The sequence below is a fragment of the Hypanus sabinus genome, chromosome 9, assembly GCF_030144855.1.
Source record: "Hypanus sabinus isolate sHypSab1 chromosome 9, sHypSab1.hap1, whole genome shotgun sequence".
Classification (NCBI taxonomy): domain Eukaryota; kingdom Metazoa; phylum Chordata; class Chondrichthyes; order Myliobatiformes; family Dasyatidae; genus Hypanus; species Hypanus sabinus.
In genome coordinates this window covers 121,882,778-121,907,615 of record NC_082714.1, presented here as the reverse complement: position 1 = coordinate 121,907,615, position 24,838 = coordinate 121,882,778, and the positions used below count along the sequence as shown (strand labels likewise).

Sequence of the window (24,838 nt, the reverse complement as noted above, 5' to 3'; positions counted from 1 at the left end):
GGGGGAGGTTAAATATCTTTGTGATTCATTGTATAAATTCAAGTCCTCCTTTCATATAAAAAATGTCAGATATCTATTCCAAGTGGGAGACAAGATGATCCTCCTGGGTGACTTCAATACCGCGATGGGAAGGGTTGCTGCTCTCTGGCAAGGTGCAGTTGGACTGCGGCCTTGTCAAAGTGTACACCTTCAGAGGGACAAGCTCTAGTGGTCAGTCCATGCAATGGCTCCCATTCATTACTTTATAATCAACCATGTGAAAGGCCATAAAGATGCCCACTCCAAACATGAGAGGTGCTTATGGTTGTATAACTGACAACTGTCTAATCCATCTTTATTTCCACCCACCTTGCCCCAAAATATCAGTGCCAATATTTTGCTGCAGGAAGATTAATATACAAGCTTTCAAAGACAAGTTTTCTTAGGCAGCATTTCATTGTAAACTCCCAGTCTGCAGGAGCTGCAAAGTTTATGGGCTACCATAATGAGGAGTCTCAACTTCTCTGCTAAAAATAATCAGGACCAGTTTGATGAGAATAGCACAGAGACTGAAGAGATAATTGTATAAGGCATTGGTGAGGCTGAGTTTGGAGTATTGTGTACAGTTCTGGTCACCGAGTTATAGGAAAGGCGTCAACAAAATAGAGTACAGAGCAGATTTACTAGAATGTTACCTGGGTTTCAGCATCTAAGTTACAGGGAAAGGTTGAACAAGTTAGGTCTTTATTCTTTGGAGCGTAGAAGGTTGAGGGGGGACTTGATAGAGGTATTTAAAATTATGAGGGGGATAGATAGAGTTGACGTGGATAGGCTTTTTCTATTGAGTAGGAGAGATTCAAACATGGGGCAAAAGTTTAGGGATAACACGAGGGGGAATTTCTTTACTCAAGAGTGGTAGCTGTGTGAAATGAGCTTCCAGTAGAAGTGGTAGAGGCAGGTTTGGAATTGTCATTTAAAGTAAAATTGGATAGGTATATGGACAGGAAAGGAATGGAGGGTTATGGGCTGAGTGTGGGTCAGTGGGACTAGGTGAGAGAAAGCAAGAAAGCGTTCAGCACAGACTAGAAGGGCTGAGATGGCTTGTTTCCATGCTGTAATTGTTACATGGTTATGATCAACAATATACACAATGCACTCTTGAATTAGAAGTATCACTTTTATTCAAGGCAAAGGAAACAATTCTATACGTATATACTTGGGAGGTTCAGATCCAGCAGTAAACAAAGAACAGTGGCTGGAGGGAGCTCAGGAGATTCGCAAGACTCAGTGACAAGTGTGGTTCTCCAACACCGTAAAAGCCACCCAAGTCCCATTTAGCAAGAACTTAAAACAGTACAACACAGGAATGGCCATTTTGCTAACACTATTTGTTCCACTCATAATGCCAAATTAAATTAATCCCATTTCTTGTAAATTCGGGTGCTTTATCTAAAAGTCTCTTAATCACTATTACATCTTTTCCCACCACCACCTTTAGCAGTGTGATCCATGTACATAACACTCTCTAAAAATTATAGGCATGAACTCAGAAACAGATGTGGTCCAAAATGCCATTCCATGAGCATTTGGAAACATTTCATTGCAAATACAGCATTTGAAAGGCCTACTACAATATTCCGAAAATTTGTAGACACAGCATAAATTTTCTGTCATTTGGAAAGTTCCTGTGTTGTGGAAGTTGAGGGTCAATATGACCTTGGTCTCTATGGAGAAAACAAGTTCAGCTCAAGATCATGGCTTAGAGTCGCCCTGCAGATGGTCATGTATGTTAGTGATAATTGATGTTCACCTGAGAGGTTCAAAGGACATGGCACCTCTGAATAATCTCTATAAATGCTTTCTCCCTCCTGCTCACTGATCCAACAACCAACCAGAGTGGCCAGTCACTGCTATAATGAATAGTAAACACAAAGTACACTGCAGATGCTGTGGTCAAATCAAGATGTACAAAAAAGCTGGATGAACTCAGCAGGTCGGGCAGCATCCGTTGAAAGAAGCAGTCAACGTTTTGGGTCGAGACCCTTCATCCGGACTGGCAAAGGGTCTTCATCCGGACTGGCGAAGGGTCTTCGTCCTGAAGAAGGGTCTCGACCCGAAACGTTGACTGCTTCTTTCAACGGATGCTGCCCGACCTGCTGAGTTCATGCAGCTTGTTTGTACGTCTCTGCTATAATGATGCCTCCAGTAAGACAAGCACCCATTTAATGAGCATCTCAATACCTAAATATTGGATGTTCAATGTCTGTGTGGAGATTGGAAGATTTTTGAGCACTATGCGGTGACCTCTGAAGGCCAGTTAGACCTTTGAATACTTTTGATTTGGGTGACTTTAGAAAAAAAGATTTAAAAAAAAGAGAAAAGAGAATCTAGTACTAGTAAGACTGTTTAATATCTATTGTGGTATAGCTAATAAGGAGCCATTTATGGTGTTCCAGTGTACATAACACATCATTTGATAGATACACTCAATGGCCACTTTATTAGGTACACCTGCTTGTTAATGCAAATACCTAATCAGCCAATTGGAAGATACTCTATGCATAAGAGGCATATAGACATGGTCAAGAGGTTCAGTTGTTGTTCAGACCAAACATCAGAATGGGGAAAATGTGATCTAAGTGACTTTGACCATGGAATAACCGTTGGTGTCAGACGGAGTCATTTGAGTATCACAGAAACTGCTGATCTCCCGGGGTTTGCACCCACAACAGTCTCTCGTGAATACCGAGAATGGTGCAAAAATACACCAAAACTTTCACTGAAAGTTCTGTGGGAAAAAGGGTGTTGTAAATGAGAGATTTCAGAGGAAAATGGCTAGCCTGATTCAAGCTGACAGGAAGGTGAAAGTAACTCAAATAGCCATGCATTACAACAATGCATCTCTGAATGCACAAAACATCAAACCTTGTAGTGAATGGGCTAAAACAGCAGAAGACCACAAACATACTCAGTGGCCCCCTTTTTTTAAAAAAAAAGTACTCTGTGGTACTTAAAGTGGCCACTGAGTGTATAATATTATGGCAATCACATCTGGCATAAATTACCCAGAGTAAAGTGCTTTAGATAATTTCTAGGTGATGTTAAAATCACTCACTAAGCAATTTACAACAATATCATGCAATCCATTTTTAAACTGATAATAAAGAAGTACTGGAAATATTCAGCAATTAGCAAAGCTTCCATGGAAACAAAGAAGTAATGTTTCAGATTGATGACCTTTCAGCAGGAAAATACTGAAGTACTGATTAAGGGCCAAGACATCAAATCTTTTGTTTTCTCCATTATCACTATCTCAGCATCTTGGTTTTTCCATCACTTTGTTTATATTCCACAATTACAGCATTTTCATGATTTCTTTGCTTTCTAGTTGGAATGTGTATGCTCAGCCCTAATCAAAATGAAGAGGCAGACATTAAAATATTTAAATACAATGCCTAAAAAGCAAAAAGGTACAGATATGAGAGTGGTACCATGGCAACTTCTTAATATCTGCGAAACAGAAAAGTTGGTTGTTGATGCAGGAAGCCAGGCACAACCCTGTCTGTATCAATGATGCTTTGGTGTATATGGCAGAGAGCTTCTAGTTCCTAGCTTGTCCTAGTCCAACCATATAGATACTACGACAAGAAAGCACAACACCTTTATATCTAGCAAATTCAGCTCGATGTCCCCAATGACCTTCACCAAATTTTATAGCTACACTACAGATCCCATCAAGATGCTTCATGCTTGGTATGACAACTGCTCTCCCCGGGATTGCAATAAATTTCAGAATTCAGAGCCTGATTTATCACAAGAACCAGTTCACTGTCCACCAACTCAATTGATATTTCCTGCTGCCTCAGGAAAGCAATTAATGCAATAAAATAAATTCTCACCACAGTTAGTCATTCTCTCTCCTCTCCCCATCAAATTGGGCAGAAGATTCAAATGCTTGAAAATACATATTACCAGTCTCAAGGATTGTTTCCATCCCTGTTATACTTGAAATGGACCTCTTGTACAGTAAGTGTGAATTTGATCCCTGAATCGACACCATCATTGGTATTTGCATTTTATTTGCCCACCTGCTCTTCACCTTCTTTGTATCTGCAACACTATGTCCTGCATTTTGTTATTGGCTTTTGTGGAACTCTGATGTACTTCTGTTGAATAATATTTCTGGATGGTATGGGAAACAAAACCTTTCACTTTACCCTAGTATATCTGACAATAATCGACCCATTGCAAACAAATCATGATCAATAAACATAGAAAAAGAGCCTTCAACCAAGTCATCTCTAAAGAATAAGCAAACTTAAGATTTTTTTTTTGAGGACTCTACCAGGAAAGTTGGTAATTGAAAGGCAGGGGATAATGTCTATGCAAGCTTTAAGAGAGGCCTTTGACAAAGTTCTGCTTTGTAGGCTAGTCCAGAAGGCACACTTGGCATTCAGGATTCAATGTTGGCTTAGAGGGAGGAGCCAGAGTTGTAGTTTGCTGACTGGTGTGCTGCAGGAATTGATGCTGGGTCTGTTGTTACTTGTCACCTTAATCAATGATCTGGATCAGCAAATTGCAGATGACATCATATGAGGCGTTTCATTCAGGGAGGATGCAATCGACACATTTCATTGTATGTTTCCATGTACACATAACAAAGCTAACTCTCTCATCTTTACAAAGATTGAAACTTACAATGATACTGCTGGGACTTGAAGACCAGAGTTATAGGGGAAGTGAATAGGTTAGGAAATTATAAAGTCTCCCCTTATTCTCCTACACTCCAGGGAATAGAAGCATATGAAATTATGAGGGCTCTAGATATGGTTAATAAGTAGGTTTCTCCCCCAATGAGGTTGAGGGAAATTTGAAATAGAGGTCATACATTAAGGATGAGAGGCGAACTATTTAAGGGGAACAAGAATGAGCTGCAGGCAGTCATGGTTAATATGAGTTCAATTGCAGCATTTAAGACGAGTTTGGATAAATACACATATGCCAGGGGTATGGAAGGCCCTCGTCCAGGTGCAGGTCAATGGAAATAGGCAGAATAAGTCTAGCATGGACTAAATAGGGTGAAGTACTTGTTTCTATGCTGATGCACTCAATGAATAATAATCTCATTAAATACTATATTCTTAGACACTACATTAATCTATGGTGATTTGAAACAATTTATAAAACTCCTTTTTAAAAAAAAAATTGCAACTTTAAAGCTGCTGGGACATAAATTTGCAAGTGGCCGAAGAAACTCGATTAAGTATTTAGTTTAAAACCAAGCCTATATTTCTAGGCCTAGGAACAGATTAAGCGCCTCCCCGCCACCAAAAACAAAATGAGCAAAAGTGAATAGCGTCATCCACTCACTGCCTACATTGGTTTTTGACACTGTTGGTTAAATTACCAAACACCTCCTAAAAATTAGGTATTCTGTACCCCAAAAAATGACACTAGTTCAGCACTTCAGATTTGCTGGAGATTCTGGTGGAGAAGGGATATTCTTGTTTACACCTTTATTAATGACTTTCAACGCTATTCCAGTGCCAGAAGGATCATGTAGATGCCTACAGTACCAAGAATGAATAACTATACTCAATATATCATTCATTATTGACCGACAGAGTTAATGGCAAAATTATATACAATAAGTTGGATTTATGGCAACTTAAAAAATATTAATTCATTGAAATAAACAGAAACATGGCATCAGTCAAAAGAATTGCAATATTTGAAAATAGAGCATTATTTTAACTTTTATGGTACTTTTAATTCAACATATTAGGGAAAAAATTTTCAATTTGCAGGCAATGATAAAATTCATACTGATCTTAAAAAAATTGTTCAAAGTGAAACTTTATAAAATATCCCTTATTTGTCAAAAAATAATTTTTAAAAAATCAAACTACACTGATTTTAGTTTAGCATCTGTTCAAGTGCAACATAAACTGTATTAACGACCAGGATGATACAGAAAAAAACTAAGAATTTAGTCGCTATGATATACAATCAGAACTTCATACATTTCCAACAGAACGTACGCTTCATCCCAGTAAACAACACACACAAAATGCTGGTGGAACACAGCAGGCCAGGCAGCATCTATAGGGAGAAGCGCTGTCGACATTTCAGACCGAGACCCTTCGTCAGGACTAACCGAAAGAGAAGATAGTAAGAGATTTGAAAGTAGTGGGGGGAGGGGGAAATGCAAAATGATAGGAGAAGACCGGAGGGGGTGGGATGAAGCTAAGAGCTGGAAAGGTGATTGGCGAAAGTGATACAGAGCTGGAGAAGGGAAAGGATCATGGGACGGGAGGCCTCGGGAGAAAGAAAGGGGGAGGGGGGGAGGAGAGCACCAGAGGGAGATGGAGAACAGGCAAACAACTAAGTATGTCAGGGATGGGGTAAGAAGGGGAGGAGGGGCATTAATGGAAGTTGGAGAAGTCAATGTTCATGCCATCAGGTCGGTGGCTACCCAGCCGGTATATAAGGTGTTGTTCCTCCAACCTGAGTTTGGGTTCATTTTGACAATAGAGGAGGCCATGGATAGACATATCAGAATGGGAATGGGACGTGGAATTAAAATGTGTGGCCACTGGGAGATACTGCTTTTTCTGGCAGACCAAGCATAGGTGTTCAGTGAAACGGTCTCCCAATCTGCATCGGGTCTCACCAATATATAAAAGGCCACACCAGGAGCACCGGACGCAGTATACCACACCAGCCGACTCACAGGTGAAGTGTCGCCTCACCTGGATGGAGGTGAAAGTTGGAGGCAAAGTTAATGAAGTCGACGAGCTCAGCATGCGTGCAAGAGGCAGTGCCAATGCAGTTGTTGATGTAGCGAAGGAAAAGAGGGGGATGGATACTGGTATAGACTTGGAACATGGACTGTTCCACAAAGCCAACAAAAAGGCAGGCATAACTGGGACCCATACGGGTGCCCATGGCTACACCCTTGGTTTGGAGGACGTGGGAGAAGCCAAAGGAGAAATTACTGAGAGTAAGAACTAATTCCGCTAGACGGAGGAGAGTGGTGGTAGAGGGAAATTGGTTAAGTCTGGAATCCAAAAAAAAGCGAAGAGCTTCGAGACCATCTCTGTGGGGGGGTGAAGGTATATAGGGACTGGACGTCCATGGTGAAAATAAGACAGTGGGGGCCAGGGAACTTAAAATCATCGAAAAAATTCAAAGCATGAGAAGCGCCACGAACATAGGTGGGAAGACATTGAACGGGGGGGGGGGGGGCGGGAAGATAAGACAGTGTCAAGGTATGCAGAAATGAGTTCAGTGGGGCAGAAGCAAGCTGAGACAATAGGTCTACCTGGACAGGCAGGTTAGAAGCTGCCTGGCCTGCTGTGTTCCACCAGCATTTCGTGTGTGGTGTTGTTTGAATTTCCAACATCTGCAGATTTCCTCGTGTTTGCTCTTCATCCCAGTAATTCATTTTCTTTGTTATCTCACTAAATAAAGTAAAATCTTTATGCAAAAGAGATTTGGATTCTGTAAAGAATGGCTCAATATCATGCATCAAAAGAGTAATAAAATAGCCAGCTATCATAGAATAAACAGTCATGCATTTTCTACAAGTAACAATCTTATTTACTCTTCATTTCTTCCTTTTTGCAGTTGGCATATTCTATTGATGCCCTGAATAGAAGCATTTACCTGCATGATCACTGTTCACCGATTAAGTGTTCAGGTGAGATTTCACCTTCACAGGAGCTTGGAAAACACAGCAGTGTAATGGTAGAACAGTGGAAATGCTTGATTTTTATTTCAGCCCCCAACCCAGAGATAGTGAAATAAACTGGAGTTCTCTCAAAAGTACTAAAGAACAGCTAATATGAGGGAGCAAACACAACATTTTCTGTTTTAAAACAAAAATCACCATCAGGTCATAAGATTATTGGTGACTGTTTTGAATGTTCTAATTTAAGACTTAATTATTGCACACAAAGATAACAACACCTGTGATTGTGACAATGCTATTCTGCATTTATTCCCATATGCCAGAAAGAATCAAGTTTACATTCAGATGTACTAAAGAAAGTTGCTAAAACATTCATGAAAGACAGCATATTCAAGACAACATGATGTAACAAAAAATCCATTTATCATGTAAACCATTTAGATTCTGTAGATTCACTGTTACCCTTATATCAGTCCTCTACCCATGAAAGCACCATGAAACTGAAATCAAAATAGGCCAAAAGTGAAGCAGTCATTTCAAATCTTCCAAAGAAAACACTGCACTGAAATGGTAGCATACTCTTCCACATAGGCAATTAAATTTTACTCAGTCTTCTAAGTCCCAAACTATTCCATCTGTAAGCCAAAAGGCAGTGTCCATTTTGTTCAGCACTCCAGTTGTACATTCAGTGTTAAACTATAGCACGCAGAAAAGGTCAAGAGAATTTCATTAAAAAATGTTTCCAATCTGTCAACAAAAGAGAACAAACTTGGTCCATTTACTGGTTTCCAACTGCACAAGGCATCTACTCAAAGCCAGTTCTTGTTACAAAAATTGGTCATAGTCTACAAAAAAGTAATCAGCATGACCAAAACAAAACACAAAAAATAAACACACACAAAACAAGTAAATTAGAAAGTGAGGTAGTTAACAAAATTACTTCAAGTTCTGGGGCCCACCCTCCCCACTTCCCTCATATGCTACACGTGGGTCTCCTTTGGCTAAATCACAAATGGTGCACCATCCACAAATCAAACAAGTTACCTGGTTTTAACCAGGATGTTATTAAATTAATCAAGAATGCACTCTTGTTTTACTCACAATTAAACAGAAGGAAAAGGCAAATTCAAATTTAAACAAGTTGGATATTTCTAAATTTAGAAATCATTTGCATTTCCCCCTCCTACGTATATGGGGGTATACATCATTCTTCGTAACGAACACAGGTAGCTGCCAATTCTTCCATATCAAATTACCAATTGGAAGGTTTATGTCAATGCGACTTTGTTTCTATGGAGTTTCACTTCTTGCCATATCCACCCAGCAAAAACATACCAAGACCAAATAACTATTATTTTATCCGTCCATGTATTATTTTCATATAGAAATGAATATACACATTCATTTAGAAATCATATTGATTAGCTTCAAAAGTTTCAGTCCTGGACAAGATGTGTGTTTTTCTATAAAAATTTTGCCTTTGTCTTCTCCCAATGCCACAACTTATGCCAGATCCTTATTCTGTAGATGTCTACAAACCCTTGTGTCATTGGCATCTTTACTGGATAGCACATGCAAGTTAATTTTCTGGAGGGTATCACAGCCAAGCCCAATTCTTCCCTCACTCACAATGAACAAGGTTACTGAAATATAATGCTGTACTGATCAGGATTATTCTGCCACTCCAGTTTACACACAGTGAGGTGAATTGTACTACTGAAACTGTTCCTTCAGCTTGGAAAGAAAACATCATTCCTATCACTTAACTCTCATGTTGCTCAGTTCCAAAAATACCAAAATCTCTCTAGCTAAGTGTCAGAGAATTTGTTTAACTGGTTATTATAATCTTCGACTAGTAATCCAAAGAAACACAAGGAAGCTTAATTCACCAAATACATAACCCTATAAACACATCTTTTTTCTAGTATTTTATTTAAAACAAGAGTTCATTCAAGATTTTTTGATAGATCAGTTGTCAAATTGTAGACAGGTGGCACCAAATGACATTCTAGAACAGTTACCCGCATAAATGGTTAATGTATAAACAGCAAAATACAAATACACACATTCTCAAAGACATATCTATAGTAGTTTATGGAAACAATTCATTTCAATTTCTACTAATTTCAAAACTATTACTAGTTGCAGAACTTATTTCAATCTTTGGATTCATAAGGAATTTGCAGTAAAAATTCATGAGAAAGAGGCTGTACACTTCAAATATTGTAAACTTAAGTCATATTGTAAACGCTTCACTTTGCAAGACCCGCTTTTTTTTTTAAAGATAAATCCCAGAGAGTTTCATATACTAAATTTGCAAAGCAATGATTGTACTCATAACACAAATTCAGGGAGGTACCCAGCAGTTTTGTTAGAGACAGCTACAGTAAAAAAACTATTTTACATATTTGAGGATTATATGAAAATAGTAGCCATATTGAGGTCTGTGGTTGTTATTTTTCATAAAACCTAAATCTAAAACCTACTCTACTCTGCACATTTGCTAGAATGTCTTTATTAATTAACAGCTATTTTGCTTTCTTCCACAAAATGTGGGAAGTGAGGTGCTGAAACACTTTCAGAGCTAGGTTTTTCCTCATCAGCAATTGCTGGGTTGATGCCAGACTGGGATGGATCCATTTTGGAAACTGCAGAGCTGGTGCTTTCAGCAGAACCACTTCCGACGCTAACTGTGATGGGAGGGATGCCACCATTCTGAATCACTGAGATCTCATTGGTTTTCAGAGCTAAGCCGTTAGTAAGCACAGTGGTGTATTGGTTCCAAACGGATGGTTCAATATTCATTGATGGGGCCATTAGATCCTTCGGGAACATCTCAGAAATCTTCTTTGGGTCATTGCCGATCAGTATCATAGGACTATCCAGTGAAAGTCGTCTCCCACGTCTAGCTGAATTATTCCACATGTGAGTTCCAACGTGGACCTGCAAAACAAAAGTGCATCTTAGTTATTAAGTGACTAATTTGTACAAGCTAGTTGCAAAGTTCCAGCAGCAGTCACTTTCTAATTAGAATCAAGGCGTGTTAAATACTTAGCTGCTGACTCTGCATCTAACAGGATGCGATTTTCCCTTCCTTCTAATAAGATGCATCGGAGATGCTTATCTAATGACAGATTCCCATATTTGTTCAAAATGGCAGATTTGAGAACAGTTCTCGTCAATGGTATGAACTTTCCTCAATTTACTGAAGTTCAGTTCATGACAATGAGAAAAGAGGGAGATCACAACACAATTGAGAGTTAGCTCTTCACCCAACATGAATTTATTTCTGTACTCTTTGCTGCAGAGTGTATCAACTGTAAAAACTGCAATATTTACCCCTCTACTGGAGCAATAAAGCAAATTTTACCACCTCTGTATTGAGATCAGTTAATTCACCACAGACCAGAGATCAAACCTGTTGTAACTTGTGTCCATGCTGCCCACCTTAGGTAGCACATTTACCCTAAAATATTGTTGGAAATCTCCCCAAAATTATTTTTAAAAAAACATTTCATCAAGATGCAGATTAACTTTGCCCAAATGATATCTGTTTTGATAAAATGCTGGGACCATCAGCACAATCTGTTGTACAAGGTAAAATCTGTCAGCAAATTCTATGGTATGCACATGTTCAGTTAAATTCAGTGATCCAGTTATTGATAAAACAATATCCTGCTTCTTGCAGGGCTGAGCCAATAGACTCAACACTGCAATACATCGTAATGATGTGAAATCATTGATTTGATATTTTGGGTACTTGCTTCAAGCTGTCCACTAGCTCTGCCATAAAACTGGCAACTGTCAACTCGGGAGGAAGTGAATTTTTAAACAGCATAACTGTCAAAGGAAAAAAAAAACTAACTACCTGGGGAAATAAAATTTTAGAATGAATTCATTCTTTGGTTCAAGAAATTAAAAATTAATTAAGCCTCTATCTTTGTAATTTTTATGCAAGGTTCCTCTATGATTTATTATTAATTTATGCTTCCTAATTTATAGTTCTAGTTTAGATTCCATGCCTCTTAAAGTGACTAGTTGAAGAGCCTTGCTGTTTCTTGTCCAGATGCCAAAGGTCCCCTGCAGAAGCTGCTGGACTGGATGCCAGATTAGTACAGATCAGCCCCAGAAACCAGAGCAATCTATGTGGAGAGGCGTCAACCAGGTGAACGACAAGCAATGTTTCTTTGCTACTGACCAGAAAATCCAGGCCATTACTTAAGACTTTTAACATGCACTGAAGCATTTTTCTTCAATCTGAACAAGTTACCTTGAGATTTCCTTTCGTTGTAAAAGCTCTTCCACAGATGGTGCATGCAAATGGCTTTTCACCAGTGTGCGTGCGTTCGTGAATCTGGAGAGCACTTGCTGAGGAGAAGCTCTTTCCACAAGTAGGACAGTTGTGTTGTTTAGGTGTGCGACGGGGTGGAGGTGCCAATATAGGTGGCATGATTGAAGCCACAGTTGATGGGGTAAGAAACTGTGCAGTAGTTCCTGCTGGTCGTTCTCCATGGTCGCTTACTTCCACTTTAATCAGACAAGGAGGAGCCCTGATAAAGGAACCTGCAGGAACTTGAACAGCACCTAAAAACATACAACAGTTTTTCACTGTTTAGTCTAACATGGGTTGTAAGTTATACATGGTGGATCCCTTACTGTAGCCAATCCTTGGTTATTATGCTAAATTTTCCCTATCTTAGGCCAGAACAATAAAGCTTCAGCAATAGCTAGGAGAAAGAGGAAAATAGCCAATTAGAAATATACATGCATTGACCCAAAAATGTTAACTTATTTCTGTCCCCAGATTATGCCTAACCTGCTGAATATTTAAAGTAGTGTTCATTTTCATTTCAGAATTACCAGAACCTGCTTTATGGAAGCATAAACCATCCCAAGTTATCTAGAACCAATGTTTCTAAAACAAAAAAAAGACAACACTAATGTACAAATTTAAAGATCCAACTCAGTTGTGCAATTCAAGCTCATTTGAACAGTACAAGAAAAACTCCCTGTTTCTCCAAGATATGGCCTACTTTATAATTGCAGGTTAACCATTAAATTAGCAAGAACATGTAAGCATTCTACAACCCAATTGAATAATTGTACTCAGATTATTTTTACCCATTTTCCAGAGCATCTGTATAATTATGATAAGATATTTTTTCAACTTCTACCCTCTTTTAAAATCGGTTTACTAAAAGCAGGGAAATCACAGTCAGCCATACTGATTTTCTTGTTATTAAAAGGGCAGATCTCATCATTCAAAAACTAAGTTTAATAATATTTGGGTAGCAATGTGAAAGATGGTTCACCCAACCACAGTGCCATACACACAGTCTTTAATTCTGGGTCATTAATTTATTCTGAAAATGGGAGTGGAAATCAGGAAGGTGCATATCATCACAAACAGATGGCCAACATCGTGCTATGGGCAGAGATAATTGTAGCAACAAGTTAATGGAAACCGCCCTGAAAACTAAACTCTATAATATGATTAAGAAAAGCAATATGCCCAATATCCCTTTCTGGACCAAAACTGATCAATAAGATCCTCTGATCCGGTAGAAAATAAAGAACACGTTGCTTAAGTAACCCAGAACAGTGAAGTTCACAACTAACTTTGCAACTGAGTTTAGTCACAGGGATCAAATTTTAAGTAAAAACTTTCCTGGTGCATGCTGTGACAAAATTGCTACTTTACCAATCAGCTTCTGAAAAGCTGCTTGAGTCATGTCACAATCTAGACAGCAAAAACTGTCCCAATTGCAATTCATTTAAAGAACTAGCTGGTGGTGTATTATCTAACCAATATTAGTTTAAGTATTTACAACTTTTCAAAAAAAAAGTTGCTCCGCCTGTACATCAAAAGGAGGTTTAAACCAGTGACACAGTATTTGAAGCAATTAAACTGTGCAGAAACAGCAAACTTGACGGTGGTAGACCAATGAGAAGTAGTGGGAAGCATTGTAAGGAAGATTTAGGAAGCAAATGGCAACTAACTTTGAGAGGAGGATATCAATACTGGCCAATTTGCTTTTAAGATTTGAATCCTATAGGTTTAATGAGAAACAAGTTCTTATAAAATGACCCCCCTTCCAGAAATGGATAAGGATCTTCCAAAATGATATCTGTAAAAAAAAACTGCAACGTTTAACCTGCCTTTTTTTGACAACTTAATAGACGAGCAGTGATAGAAATGTTATCAATGGTGATGCATAGGGTGTAGATGCAAATAACTATGCCCAATTCTGCGCTGGTCTATATATTATGTCCTATAAATAGTGTATGATACAGGTGCAGACAATTTCTTGCCTGGCTTGTGTTATATGTCCTATAAATACTATAACTCCTGGGGGCAGAAGGTGTAGAATCATTGTTGGTGAAGCCAAGAAACTGCAAAGGTGAATAGACCCTGATGGAAGTTAAAAACAGACCTCCAAAAAGTAGCTAAGTTGAAGGCTACAAATTAAAGAGGGAGATAGAAAAGGACTGTACAATAGTAATGGGGGATTTTAATATAGAAAAATAGAAAACCTACAGCACTATACCACAAAGCTACACCTAACATGTCCTTATCTGAGAAATTACCTAGGGTTACCCATCGCTCTCTATTTTCCTGAGCTCCATGTACCTGATTCCTCACACTGCCAAGATTCTTGCCATTTCTAAAGCGGGCATCGGAGGAGTGGGTGACAGAGTAGAGGGAGACAGAGTAGGAAGGCTTTGGCGATAAAGGGTTGAGGCGAGTTAGGTTATCTGTGTAGAATACAGACAGGGAGTATGTATGCGAGGCCAGTTTTCTGTGCTCGGTGTCAGACGTGGGAGGTCCTGGAGTCTCCCAGCCTCCCACATCTGCACCAGGTGTGTTGAGCTGCAGCTCCTTAGGGACCATGTCAGGGAACTAGAGATGTAGCTCAATGGCCTTCATCTGGTCAGGGAGAATGAGGAGGTGATAGTGAGCAGCTATAGGCAGGTAGTCACTCCAGGGCCTGGGGAGACAGATAAGTGGGTATCAGTCAGGAGAGGGAAGGGCAAGAGGCAGATGCTAGAGAGCACCCCAGTGGCTGTCCCCCTTAACAAGAAGTACTCCTGTTCTGAGTACTGTAGGGGGAGACAGCCTACCTGGAGGAAACAACAGTGGTTGTGCCTCTGGCAGAGTCTGGCCCCGTGACTCAGAAGGGTAAGGAAAGGAAGAAGATGGCAGCAATGATAGGGGACTCTACAGTTAGGGGTCAGACAGGTGATTCTGTGGACACAGGAAAGAAGCACAGATGGCAGTTTGCCTCCCAGGTGCCAGGGTCCGGGATGTTTCCGATTGTGTCCATGATAAACTGAGGTGGGAAGGAGAATAGCCAGAGGTCGTGGTACATATTGGTACCGATGACATAGGTAGGAAAAGGGAGGAGCTCCTGAAAACAGACTATAAGGAGTCAGGAAGGAAGTTGAGAAGCAGGACCTCAAACAGTAGTATTCTCAGGATTACTGCCTGTGCTGTGTGACAGTGAATATAGGAATAGTATGAGGTGGAGGAAAATGCATGGCTGAGGGACTGAAGCAGAGTTAGGAATTCAGATCTCTGGATCATTGGGACCTCTTTTGGGGTAGGCGTGACCTGTACAGAAAGGACGGGTTGCACTTTAATCCTGGGGGGCGAATATCCTGGCAGGGAGATTTGCTAAGACTATTGGGGAGAGTTTAAACAAGAATTTGCTGGGGGTGGGAATCAAACTGATGTGACGGAGGAAAGGGAGGTTGGCTTACAAATAGAGAAAGTGTGAAAGGGAGGATAGGCAGGTGATAGAGAAGGTACGCACTCAGACCGATGGCTTGAGATGCGTCTATTTTAATGCGAGGAGTATTATGAACAAAGCAGATGAGCTTAGAGCGTGAATCAGCACTTGGAGCAATGATTTTGTGGCCATTACGGAGACTTGGATGGTGCCGGGGCAGGAATGGCTACTTCAAGTGCCAGGCTTTAGATGTTTCAGAAAGGACAGGCAGGGAGGCAAAAGAGGTGGGGGCATAGCATTGTTGATCAGGGATAGTGGCACAGCTGCAGAAAAGGAGGAAATACTTCAGCCCTGGGAAAAAGCCTGACTATCCACACAATCAATTCCTCTCATTATCTTGTACACCTCTATCAGGTCACCTCTCATCCTCCGTCGCTCCAAGGAGAAAAGGCTGAGTTCACTCAACCTATTCTCATAAGGCATACTCCCCAATCCAGGCAACGTCCTTGTAAATCTCCTCTGCACCCTTTCTATGGTTTCCACATCGTTCCTGTAGTGAGGTGACCAGAACTGAGCACAGCATTCAAGTGGGGTCTGACCAGGGTCCTATACAGCTGCAACATTACCTCTTGGCTCTGAAACTCAATCCCACGATTGATTAAAGTCAATGCAACATATGCCTTCTTAACCACAGAGTCAACCTGCTTAGCAGTTTTGAGTGTCCTATGGACTCAGACCCTGAGATCCTTCTGATCCTCCACACTGCCAAGAGTCTTACCATTAATGCTGTATTCTGCCATCATATTTGACCTACCAAAATGAACCACCTCACACTTTACTTGGGTTGAACTCCATCTGCCACTTCTCAGCCCAGTTCTGCACCCTATCGATGTCCCGCTGCAACCTCTGACAGCCCTCCACACTATCCACAGCACCCCCAACCTTTGTGTCATCAGCAAACTTACTAACCCATCCCTCCACTTCCTCATCCAGGTCATTTATAAAAATCACAAAGAGAAGGGGTCCCAGAACAGATCCCTGAGGCACAACATCAGTCACCGACCTCCAAGCAGAATATGACCCATCTACAACCACTCATTGCCTTCTGTGGGCAAGTCTGGATCCACAAAGCAAGGTCCCCTTGGACATGACCCCATGCCTCCTTACTTTCTCAATAACCCTTGCATGGGGTACCTTATCAAAGGCCTTGTTGAAATCCATATACACTACATCTACTGCTCTACCTTCATTGGTGTGTTTAGTCACATCCTCAATCAGGCTCGTAAGGCACGACCTGCCTTTCACAAAGCCACGCTGACTGTTCCTAATCATATTACACCTCTCCAAATGTTCATAAATCCTGCCTCTCAGGATCTTCTCCATCAACTTATCAACCAGTGAAGTAAGTCTCACTGGTCTATAATTTCCTGGGCTATCTCTACTCCCCTTCTTGAATAAGGGAACAGCATCCGCAACCGTCCAATCCTTCAGAACCACTTCCGTCCCCATTGATGATGCAAAGATAATCGCCAGAGGATCAGCAATCTCCCCCTTCACCTCCACAGTAGCCTGGGATACATCTCGTCCAGTCCCGGTGACTTATCCAAATTGATGCTTTCCAGACACTCCAGCACATCCTCTTCCGTAATATCTACATGCTCAAGCTTTTCAGTCTGCTGCAAGTCATCCCTACAATTGCCAAGATCCTTTTCTGTAGTGAATACAGAAGCAAAGTATTCATTCAGTACCTCTGCTATCTCCTCTGGCTCCATACACTTTTTCCACTGTCACACTTGATTGGTCCTATTCTCTCACATCTTATCCTCTTACTCTTCACGTACTTGTAGAATGCCTTGGGGTTTACCTGAATCCTGTCTGCCAAGGCCTCCTCTTGGCCCCTTCTGGCTCTCCTATTTTCTTTCTTAAGCTCCTTCCTGCTAGCCTTATTTTCTAGATCTCGATCATTACCCTAGTGTTTTTTTTAAACCTTTCGTAAGCTCTTCTTTTCTTCTTGAAAAGATTTTCAACAGCCTTTGTACACCACAGTTCCTGTACCCTACCATCCTTTCCCTGTTTCTTTGGAACGTACCTCCACGCAAATAACCCCTGAACATCTGCCACATTTCTTCCATACATTTCCGAGAACATCTGTTCCCAAATTAGGCTTCCAAATTCCTGCCTGATAGTCTCACATTTCGCCTTACTCCAATTAAATGCTTTTCCTAACTTGTCTGTTCCTGTCCCTCTCCAAAGCGAAGGTAAAGAAAATAGAATTATGACCACTATCTCCAAAATGCTCTCCCACTGAGCGATCTGACACTTGACCAGGTTCATTTCCCAATACCAGATCAAGTACAGCCTCTCCTCTTGTAGCCTTATCTACATAGTGTCAAGAAACCTTCCTGAACACATCTAACAAACTCCACCCCATTTAAACCCCTCACTCTAAGGAGATACCAATCAATATTTGGGAAATTAAAAACTCTCACCACGACAACCTTGTTATTATTACATCTTTGCAGAATCTGTCTCTCCATCTCCTCGTCGATGTCCCTGTACTATTGGGTGGTCTATATAAAAAAAAGCACCTGGTAGATTTATTGAACCTTCCTGTTCCCAACTTCCACCCACAGAGACTCTGTAGACAATCCCTCCATGTCTCCCTCCTTCTCTACAGCCGTGACACTCTCTCTGATCTAGTATGCCACACCCCCACCTCTTTTGCCTCCTTCCCTGTCCTTTCTGAAACATCTAAAGCCTGGCACTCTAAGTAACCATTCCTGCCCCTGAACCATCCAAGTCTCTGTAATGGCCATCACATCATATCCCCAAGTACTGATCCACGCTCTAAACTCATCCGTTTTGTTCATAATACTCCTTGCATTAAAATACACATCTCAAACCATCAGTATGAGCACATCCCTTTTCTATCACCTGCCTTCCCTCCCTCTTGCGCTGTCTCCAAGCTTTTTCTATTTGTGAGCCAACCACCTCTTCGTCCATCTCTTCAGTTTGGTTCCCAACCCCAGCAATTAGTTTAAATTCTCCCAAATAGCCTTAGCAAGCCTCCCTGCCAGGATAATGGTCCCCCTGGGATTCAAGAGCAACCCAACAATGCAGGTAGATTGGGAAAATCAGGGTGATGGTGGGTCCAAAGAGGGGATATTTACAGAATACCTACAAGATGGTTATTTAGAGCAGCTCATGTTTGAGCCCATGAGGAGAATCAGTTATTCTGGATTTGATGTAATGCAATGAACAGAACGGATTAGAGAGTTTCAAGTAATGGAACCCTTTATGGGCAATGACCATAATATGATTGAATTCACCCCTGCAAAGAGAAGCTAATGTCAGATGTATCAGTAACGGAGTGCAGTACTGAGGCATGAGAGAGGAGCTGGCCAAAATTGATTGCAACAGGACACGAGCAGGGACGGCGGCAGAATAGCAACGGCTGAAGTTTCTGGGAGCAATTTGAAAGATGTACGATAAATGCATCCCAAAGAAGTAGTATTCTAAAAGCAGAATGCAACCATGGCTGACAAGAGGAGTCAAAGTCAGAGTTAAAGTCAAAGCCAAAATAAAAACCAAAGAAAGGGCATATAATAGAGCAAAAATTAGTGGGAAGTTAGAGCATGGGAAGCTTTTAAAAACTAAAAGAAGGTAACTAAAAAAACCTTAATGATGGAAAAGGTGGAATATGAAGGCAAACTAGCCAATAACATTAAAGAGGATACCTAAAGTTTCTTCATGTATGTATGAAGAGTAAAAGAGGTGAGAGGTGAGTAGATATTGGAACACTGGAAAATTATGCTCAAGAAGTAGTAATGGGGGACAAGGAAATGGTGGATGAGTGGAAGTACTTTGCATCAGTCTTCCCTGAAGAAGACACTAGCAGTATGCTGAACATTTCAGTGTCAGGAGCAGAAGTGAGTGAAGTTGCCATTACTAGGGAGTAGGTACTCAGGAACTGAAAGGTACGAAGATAGATAAATTACCTGATCTAGATGGTCTACACCCCAGCGTTCTGAAAGACGTAGCTGAGGTGGTTGTGGGTGCATATTTTGTCATGGTTTCCGAGGACTGGAATGGAAAGAGGCAAAAAAAATTTAACTATGGGCCAATTAGTATGACCTCAATAGTTGGGAAGATTATTAAGAATGTCTCAGGGTACTTGGAGGCACATGTTAAAATAGGCCTTAGTCAGTATTCCTTCCTCAAGGGAAAATCTTGCCTGACAAATCTCTTGGAATTCTTTGAAGAAATAGCAAGCAGGATAGTCAAAGGAGAAATCAGTTGATGTTGTGTACTTTGATTTTTAGAAGGCCTTTGACAAATTGCCACACATGAGGCTGATTAACATGTTAATAGTCATGATATGATATTACAGGAAAGATACCAGCATGGATAAAAGATTGGCTGATTTGGTTTCTGGTTGGCTGCCAGTGACTAGTGTTTTTCCACAGGGGTCTGTGTTGGGGACTGTCTATTTTCTCATTATATGTCAATCATTTGGATGATGAAATTGATGGCTTTGTGGCCAAATTTGCTGATGATATGAAGATAGGTGGAGGGACAGGTTGTGTTGAGGAAGCAGACAGGCTACAGAAGGACTTAAGACAGATTATGAGAACGGGCAAAGAAGTGACAGATGGAATACAGTGTCCGGAATTGTGTGGTCATCCTCTTTGGTAGAAATAAGAGAAATGGTAGACCATTTTCTAAATGGAGAGAGAGAAAAAAATCAATAATCTGATTGGAAAAGGACTTGGAAGTACTCATGGAGGATTCCCTAAAGGTTGAGTCGGTGGTGAGGAGGCAAATGCGATGTTAGCATTCACTTCAAGAGGACTAGAACTTAAAAGCAAGGATGACATCCTTGCTTTTATACGGCACTGATGAGGCCTCACTTGGGAGAATTGTGAGCAGGTTTGGGCCCCTTTATCTTGGAAAGGATGTACTGACATTGGAGAGGGTGCAAAAGAGGTTCACAAAAAGGATTCTGGGATTGACAGGCTTATTATACTAGGAGCATTCGATGGCTTTGGGCCTGTATTCACTGGAATTCAGAAGAATGGGGGGGGAGGGGGGGCAGGTAGGGAATCTCATCAAAACCTATTGAAAGCTGAAAGGCCCCAATAGAGTGGATATAGAGAGGCTACTTCCTATGGCAAGGAGTCTAAAACAAGAGGGACGTCCATTTAGAATAGACATTAAGATGAATTTCTTTACCCAGCAGATGGTGAGCCTGTGGAATTCATTTTCACATGTGGTTTTGGAGGCCAAGTCATTGTGTATATTTAAAGCAGAGGGATTCTTCATTAGTCAGGGCATGAAGGGTTACAGGGAGAAGGCAGGAGACTGGAGCTAAAAGGGAAATGGACCAGCCACAATGAAGTGATGGAGAAGACTCAAAAGGCCAAATGACATAATTTTGCTCCTATATCTAATGGTCTAAAATATCTATCATGACAGCACAATTGTAACCCCACCACTAGTGGACCAACAAGTATCATCCTGAATTTGAGTTACATGAGGAAATTGTAAAAATGTTGTAGTTAAAGGAGAAAGTTTAACACACAAACTTCAAAAATATGTTTGGTAAATTTTAGCTTGTGGCATTACCAAGTCATGTGTAAAATCTGCACTCCAAAGATTTAAATATTTAAGCACAAGTGCTATCCTGCTATAGTCAGAATCACTTGGGCAAGACTTCAGTAGCTTCTACTTCAAACTCTGCAAGAAGGTAGAAGATTCCATGCAACTTTTGAATAGGAATGTAGGTTTCAATATTTTATCCATCAACTAATTCAAAGAGTTAGTCAATATACCCACAAATTGAATTAATTGTGATAATATGAATGAGAGGATTAAATATATCCAAGTTTTACTGATAACTGGCTAAGAGGCAGTGAATTATGATAACTGTGCAGAGAGGTCAAGGGTATATACAGGCTAAACAAACACATAAACAAAGATATGACAGACAGGACATTATATGAAAGATGGTGGTATTCAGAAGGAAACTTGGTGTATTTACACATGAATCACTGAAAGACAGCCTGCTGGTACAGCAAGCAACTAAGGCAGCAAATGGTCATTCATTACAATAGGATCTGAACACACAGCTTAGATTGCTGACTTATTTTACCCTTTGAATTATTAGGCCCCTTCTAACCTTGTTGCAAACAATACATCTCTCCATACACAAACTCTAAGTGAATGCCAGGGGCATCCTCAACCTGGGAATGCATCCTGCATACCACGTGTACAAGAGTAGTGTTGTTTTACTGTCTGACAACAGCATTTCTAGAGTACACATCTGCTCTCCTCACTTCCTTGCACCATACAGCTGTAGCAAAAGGTTCATCAGGTTTACTCCTGGACTGATGGCTTTGTCTTACATACATTATTGATAGCTTAGAAGAATGAAAGGAAAATCTCAAAACATGCAACATTTTTCCTGAACTGGACAGGGAAATTGCAGAGATGATATTTCTCCATCTCTACTAGAAGCGATAATTTCAAAATAAGTAACTGGTCATTCAGGACAAAGATGGAAAGAAAATCACTTTATCCAGAGGGTACTGATCTTTGGAATTCTCCATCCACAGGGGCTGTGCAGTGGAAAAATGTAGTTATGTTCATATTGACGGCAGGTCAGGCATGATCCCACTCCTGCTTCTAATGTCGACATGCACAGATTAGCTACTGCTTTTCATTCAAATACAACAATAAATGCATGTTTAAAATAGTTTGCAACACCCTGAAATTGGGGAAAGTAGTCATTTTGTTTCAATAATTTGGGAGTATGCTTAGAGATTGCCTAAAAAGTGGAAAGTCAATGGTGATAAATACAAGACCCTGTCTATTGAACCGCATCCCTCACGATGGAAGATTACCAATGTCTTCAGGATGATGCAAACCAAATAGATAATAGAACTTGAGAGAGATCATATTAGGTAGGGATTATATCGCTCAGAGTTTACATATAGTTATACCCAAATGAGAAGTGCTGTTTTCCTGGAAAATGCTTCATTAAGTAAAATTCACAAAAATGCTTTAATGCAGTTTTATATTTTGGTGCATTGTATTCCAATGGGCAGAAAGCAACACTATTTGCTAGAGTGAAAAATAAGATTCACAAACTGAAGTCACACACCCCAAAGGGGGTAGAGTAACACATAGTTCAATGAATAACTGCATACTTGAAGATCAGTTGTTTGACAAAAAAAATCCTTGAGTTCAAAATCAGAAATGACAACAGTGAAAACATTTAGTTTGTGCCTTTCATGAACGTGGGACTCCAAAACACAATTTTAAAAGTCAAATATCTTTGTAGTGCTAAATTTGTACAAATTATTCATTTAGTTACAATTAAAATGTTGTTGCCATTTTGTGGATTTTACTTTAAAAGAACAGGGTCAAGACCAGGAAGGAGTTGTGAAAAAGATATCCACCTTTAGATATGAAAACACCTGGCGGGGCAGGGGGGAAGATGATCCAATGAGGAATTTAACAGGGCAGAATGAACTAAAGGGAACACCAAGTTGCCAGCTCCATTTCTATGGCGTACATTTCTATGAATTTTAGATTCCAAGAACCAGTTCAAGAAAAGCTGAAGGGTTCAGTTGTAGATACACTATCAACTGAACGCATCATTCTCCAAGAAACAACACAGAATGGAGCTTACAATATTGGAATGCAAATAAATTACTACTGATCATTCATTGTCATCAACATTTATAACCAAAGTTTAAGCAGTGGTTAACAACTGTTCCCCCCACACCCCCAATCTTGAGGGTGGTCCTCAATATCAGGACTATTTTTGCTATTGACCTACATAAATGACCTGCACATGTGGATGGGAACCACAATTTCTAAATGCCTGGATGACACAGAACTTGATAGCATTGCAAACTAAGAAATAATTGCAGCAGGATAAAAGAGCCTGGTGGAGTGGCAGATACATAGTAGATGGTATTTAATGTGGAAAACAGAGAGATGCTGCATTTTGACAATATAAAATAAAACTGTTTAAAACAGGTGTTAGAGGGAGAATAAGTATAAGAGTTCACATGCGATTGGAAGCAGTGTCACAGGTTGAGAAAATGATAAGGCTTACACAATTTGCATTTTATCTATAGAGGCACAGAATATAAAAATCAAGCTATTATGCTAAAACTTTATGAAAAACTGGTCTGGAATTTTCTGTTTATTTCTGGTCACCTCATTAGAGGAAGGATAAGATGACATTGGAGAATCCCAGAAAAGGTTTAAAGAGAATGGATCCAGGGTTGAGGAATTACAGTTACAGAGAAATTAGGAAGGCTAGGACTGTTTTCTATAGAAATATCTGAAGGGAGATTACAAGTATTTCAAGAGATTTACAAGTATGTAAATTGATCAAGTTTCTGGACAAGGTGGGCATTGGGAAATTACTTCCATGGGGGGGGAAGGTGGTTGAGAAGTTACAGATTATATAGTGAAAGATAATTAATAGTGATTTGATGAATGTTTTAGAAACAGCCTGAGATTTGATACTACAAGGCACTACTTGCAGCTGAAATACTGACATTCAAGAGGGAGAAAGGTAAATGCACTGTGAAGAAACTAAATGAGAGGCTAAGGAGAAGGGGCTAAGCAGTGTAATAATGGCTTAGCAAGGAGCTGATCCAGGTTTCAGGGCCAAATGCTACAACTGTTCTATGGTTATATTTGCATAGTGCCATTGCTGAACATATCAAAGCTATTCTGCTCCCAAGGTCATCGATTTACATAGCTATCAAATACTACAAGGGAAAAGATATACAAACGTACAGAACTAACTGGATACATTGATGAATCTAGATCAAGAGCAATGATCAAGCAGGGCATGATGTTTTGTAAGATGAATATCGAGGACACCAAAATCATCTTTTGAAATCTGCAAAATCAAGCAACAATTTTCCAAAGTCTTTTTGTAAAATGCAAACCAATTTACATCATCAAATATTCAAAGAAATGTTCTTCAGCCAAAACTATAATATATAAAGGATGATAATCCAATTGTCTCTCAAAAGGGAAACAAAAAAATGATTTGAAAAACTCTTGCATATTTTTTTTTAAAGTGCCTGTACAAACATGTATACTGTTCAATTGCTTATCATTGCATCTTTCAGGCCATCAATACATCGCATATCCCCCAATTTAAATTTCTGTTGCACTATTCAACTAATTAATACATTTCCACTACAGGACTGCAGTTCAATGTAATCACCATGAGCATATACTACTAAAACCAAACAATCTATTGTATCCTTCATCAAACAGGATGATAATCTATAGGACACAGCAGTTAAATAGGTTCAACCAGTTTTAGGTCAGAAGAGCAATTCAGTGTTTTTTGTAGACATTAAGCTTGCTGGGGATTCTTAAAACACAGATACTTTAATAA

At 40.0% G+C, this 24,838-nt stretch overlaps 1 protein-coding gene across 4 annotated transcripts in view; it reads right to left on the bottom strand.

Moving 5' to 3' along the window:
- Positions 1-7,956: 7,956 nt before the first annotated feature.
- sall4 (spalt-like transcription factor 4) overlaps positions 7,957-24,838 on the bottom strand; it is a 49,001-nt gene continuing 32,119 nt past the window's right edge. For all 4 annotated transcript variants that reach the window (XM_059980481.1, XM_059980483.1, XM_059980484.1 and 1 more), the window contains exons 3-4: positions 11,943-12,256; positions 7,957-10,615 (exon numbers count right to left, since the gene is read on the bottom strand). In XM_059980481.1, the coding sequence (XP_059836464.1) occupies positions 10,190-10,615; positions 11,943-12,256 (740 nt within the window). In that variant the 3' untranslated portion in view covers positions 7,957-10,189. The remainder of the gene's footprint in view (positions 10,616-11,942; positions 12,257-24,838) is intronic.